The sequence below is a fragment of the Morus notabilis genome, unplaced genomic scaffold (assembly GCF_000414095.1).
Source record: "Morus notabilis unplaced genomic scaffold, ASM41409v2 Scaffold7546, whole genome shotgun sequence".
Lineage (NCBI taxonomy): Eukaryota > Viridiplantae > Streptophyta > Magnoliopsida > Rosales > Moraceae > Morus > Morus notabilis.
Window position 1 is genome coordinate 17,474 of NW_010359147.1, and position 4,719 is coordinate 22,192.

A 4,719-nucleotide genomic window follows, 5' to 3' on the forward strand; every position below is an offset into this window, starting at 1 on the left:
ATACACTTTAAATGGGTATTAATTAAGTACAATTTATCTCTTTTTTCCTGACTTTTTTTCACTGAGTTGACCATTGAATGTTGAACCGTACTATTTCGGTACCATAAGCACAAAAGAAAAGTCTGGATGACCAAGCCAAATTTTCCAATGAATATATAAGTCCATGTCTATATATCGTTACTCTCACATTAAAAAAAAAGAAAAAAAGAAAAAATTATTAAGTAAAAGATACGAGGACAGTTATAAAACTGTGTTGAACCAGAGTCGGTAAAAGTGATATGACATTTAAGACGGTTTAAATATGCATTACATAACACGCCATTTGAGCGGCTCTCTGAAGCATTTAAGGAAGGTTTTTCTTTTTTGGGAGGCGTATTATTAAGTTAAATTTTTTTAACAGTTGAATTTATATACTTTTTAAATTTTATGTGATTTTATTATTTAACAGATAAAAAATTTGACTTATTTATATGTTAACATATCAGATAATGTTCCATCTTTTTTAGCTAAAAGAAAGGAAGGTTTATCTTTAAAACTGTTGTCATGTGTGTGCATTTAATGATAGTTGAGATTAAAAGTAATGAGACGTTTGGTTCATAGATTAGAATCATTTTTTTATTTACGTGTATTGTTTTGTGAGAAAAAATACTGTAGCGAATCATGAACCATGATTCAAATCATGGTATGAATCCCCTTACCAAACGTCTCATTAGTATTCCTAGCAATTTCATTCAATGTTAATTATAAATCTTGTAGAAATACAATATCAACATAACAAATTTAACAAAATCTAATAAATAAAAAAAAATCTAATAATTCAATTTTTTTTTCTATTGACGTGCTTGTGATTCCACAAAGGACATCAAATTTACCTCCACAAGAAATAAATTTTTAAATCTTCAAAATGTCCTCTGCTATTCTGATTGATATAATAAATGTTGTCGATGTCCATTCTTGACAAGAGATTACAACACAAAATTATAAACCTACATAAAAGTTACCACAAGCAAATTAATATTTAAGTGAACATATATCTTCATTCATTTTGAAAATATAACAAAAACTACAAAATAAAAGAAAAGAAGACTAGCTATGATCTTATTGGAGAGAAAATTTCCCAAGGATCTCCTTTTTTGGAAGGACGAATTATCGAAATTTGGGATCCATCAATAATGAGAGTGAGGAAGGAGGGAAGAAGAGACTCAGGTTGAATGTTTAACCACATTATTGACTTATATACACACTGAATATAAATATTATTATTGACTTGTATATACTCGATACAAAGTGTGAACAGATTATTAATTCAAGCTCATTGGCTTTCATGGTTTTTTTTTTTTTTTTTTTGTGTGGGAAGGATCGAGTATATTAATACGAGAAAATCAGTAGTGAACTAACCCTTTAAATACGTTGTTCTAAGATTTTTACCTTTTATTTTTTATTAATATTCTTTTGACTGACATAGTTCTTTGAGTAAAGAGTATTAAACAAATGTAAGGCATAAAAATCTTAGACTCATGTATTCTAAAAGTATTGTTTTTTTTTTTCTATATTAATACGCATGCCATTAGGACTTGATCTATTATTGAAGCTACTTTTTCTCCGTATTATTCCCACAATATTTCTGCCTTGGCCCACCTTTTATTTGGTATGCAAAATTTTGAATGAGGAATATAAATGGGACCCAACTAATATTGAATTTCTCCTTCTCTTTATTATTATTATTTTTTTCAATTCGTTGACCTTTTTTAATTTAGACGGCTTGCAGTACTCAAAAGCACAAATTAAGGAAATGTAAGGTAACAATTCTTTATTATCTATTTTTGTGCAATCATAGATAATGAATTGTTCTTTTTTTTTTTTTTTTTTTTTTGGTGTGTAGGAAGGTAAGAATATATGAACGAACTCAATCTGTTTTTTGTTTTTGTTATTGATTGTTGGTTTCAAACGAAATGATAAAATCGAGCGAAGTTTAAAGTAAGCAACATGATAAACCTTGACCAATATTACCATTCGGCACCAAAGCACAACTCCAAATATATGTTGAAAAGAGGATCATCCATATTGTTTATTATTGTTTTTCTCCTTTAGTTTTCTATGCCTTTTACTTCCCTCATATTAAGTCATGAGCAATAATAATGCAATATGGTTGATAAGAATAATTTGCGTAATGCAATATGGTTGTTTAACAATAATTTGTTGTTTAATTTTTCTCCTTTTTTCTTTGCGTTTTTTCGCCTTTTCTTTTGCCCATTTGGAAATAATTTGCCGGACCGTACGTTTATTGACAAACACACACACATATATATATACGTATACGTATATACGATTTTTTTTTGGAGAACTTAAAGCTCTACACTAGCAATAATTGTACTTTTACTAGTATATATGGTAGCCATGTAGAAATTCGTTGATTTATTAGCCAAAATAATTCTTTACTATATAGTATCCACGCAATTGGCAAAAATTAAAGAAAAATCACCATTATCTGCAAGGAAAATAAAATCAAGAGCAAAATCATCACACCAATGATTTAATTTATTTATCATCTTGGAATTAAAGAATTTGAATCTTAAAACAAATTCATGTATTGTTAAGATCTTATGATCCCTATGAGTAGCTACAAAGTCCAAAAGCACAAAGGCCTCCACTACTGCACCTATTGTTGCACCCACCACAATGTCTCTTGTTAAAGGACGGATTGACACACTTTCCATTGCAACAAATCTGGCTGTACTTGCATTTCTTCCCACACTTGCCACAGTTATGACGATCTCTCAGCAAATTCACACACTTCTTCTTGCAGCAGCTCGGTCCCGGGCTGCCCTTGGCGCGACAAATCCTCGGAAACCTATTGCACGTCAACCGCCTGGTGTGCTTCCTCGGCGAGAACACCGAAAAGTGTTGCATTTGATCAGAAGAAGATTCTAACTTGTCACGATTAGTACTATAATTTTCTAGTTCATTTTGTAAGGCGCAAATCGCGACATCGGCGAAAATAACGGTGACAATCAAGAACATGTTAATGAGCTTCATTTTTGTTAGAGAAGAGAAATATTATGACTTGCGTCAATGGAAGAATTAATGCTTAATTTGGGAGCTTGGTGTGTGAAGATGGCGAGGTTTTGAGTATATATAGAGAGAAATTTTGGTATTGGCCAGTGGGTTTGACACGTTTTAGCCTACCTTTTGATAGTGTGTTATGTCCACTTTTAAATGCCAAAAGCGTTGAGATTTTTTTATTTCACCCCTAAATGCATGAATCATGTGCTTCTCCTTTCAGATGCGAACATAATATGATCATTAAAAAACTGAAAATACCTGATCAAAAAGGCTGTACAAAAGTCAAAACTCAAAATAATAGCAATATAATAAGTGAAGTGTGTCAAATTGGTCAAAGCATATGTATTATGAAGCTGTTTAGTTCGTTAATTCGAGTTTTTAATTCGAGTTGAAGTGTTACTTTATGTGAGAGTTTTTTATTATAGCAAAACTCGAATTATAAACTCGAATCGGTGAAATGAACGGGACTTATATATACAATATTCACTATTGACACGTCTTTATGTGAGTATAGAATATGTATATATAGAGTTAATGTTTTGTGTTAGCAGACAATATGAAAACCCAATATTTCATTGGCCAGTGCAGTATCAATTGGTAGCTTTTGATGATCTTTTGTACATAATATAAGATAATTGTTTTTGGTCATATGCTGCCTATAAAGTCTCAATTATTAAACTGATTAATTTGTTTGCACTTTCAATTTCAAAGGGAACAATATGGAGCTTAACAACATTAATCTGGAAGTCTTATAATAACGTGGTAGGTTTAGACTATATATTTTATTTCCAATTTCACTATGAAGATAATTAATTCACTAAAAATATTTCTAACCAAAAAATATTTGACGTATTTACTCTAGAAAAAAAAAACAATATCATTTGATGTTTATCTGAGGTATGTGGTGATGTAACTTGGTACCAAATAATCATCATAAAAAGAAAAAAAAAAATAAAAAAGGTTGACTCTTACGTGTGTGTATATACATAAACATGCATTTGAGATTTTTTCCAAGTTGTAATTTTTCCGCCCCATACCACGGTTTTTGGTCTCCGCGTCGCCCACCATTTTGTTTGGTAAATGAATTAGGAATGTGGACCTAAGTTCTACCTTATAATTTTCCTCTAATCTATGTACCTTTTTTTCATTCATTACCGTGATAACTCTACTTATAACTGTTGGATTAATTTTTTAACGATTCAATCGGCAATAGGAATAGTTTTGTATAATCCGTTGTAAATTTTTAATACGGACCTACACAGATTTAATCCAATGATTGAAAATGAGAGTTCTACCGGTAGATTTTTTTTTTTTTTTTTTTGGTTCCACTATAAAAGTTGCGTTTTTTTTATCCGTTAGTTGACCTTTGAATGTTCAGCCGTACTACTTCAGTACCAATAGCATAAGGAAAAAATCTGCATGCCAAGCCAAATTTTCCATTGAATAAGTCCATGTCCACATATCTCAGACATAAAAAGTCAAGGTTTTTTTTTTTTTTTTAATTTTCACAAATAATACCAGGATGAAAAATGTCAAACAGTCTGCTAAACTCTCCCATTTCCTTTCCTTTTTCTTTCTCCTCTCGTTTAGTCTCTTGGTCAAAGCAATGTAAAAATGCCAAACTTAGAGGAAAAATTAGGGTCCAATTATATATAT

At 30.6% G+C, this 4,719-nt stretch overlaps 1 protein-coding gene across 1 annotated transcript; it reads right to left on the bottom strand.

Annotated features, from left to right (window-relative positions):
• Positions 1-2,610: 2,610 nt before the first annotated feature.
• On the bottom strand, positions 2,611-3,036 carry LOC21384572 (stigma-specific STIG1-like protein 1). The gene has a single exon (XM_010093724.1). The coding sequence runs from the start codon at positions 3,034-3,036 to the stop codon at positions 2,611-2,613; it is 426 nt and encodes a 141-aa protein (XP_010092026.1).
• Positions 3,037-4,719: the final 1,683 nt, after the last annotated feature.

What these genes read in the sequence shown, in the direction of transcription:
- LOC21384572 (XM_010093724.1), bottom strand. Translation starts at nt 3,036, where the DNA reads ATGAAGCTCATTAACATGTTCTTGATTGTCACCGTTATTTTCGCCGAT.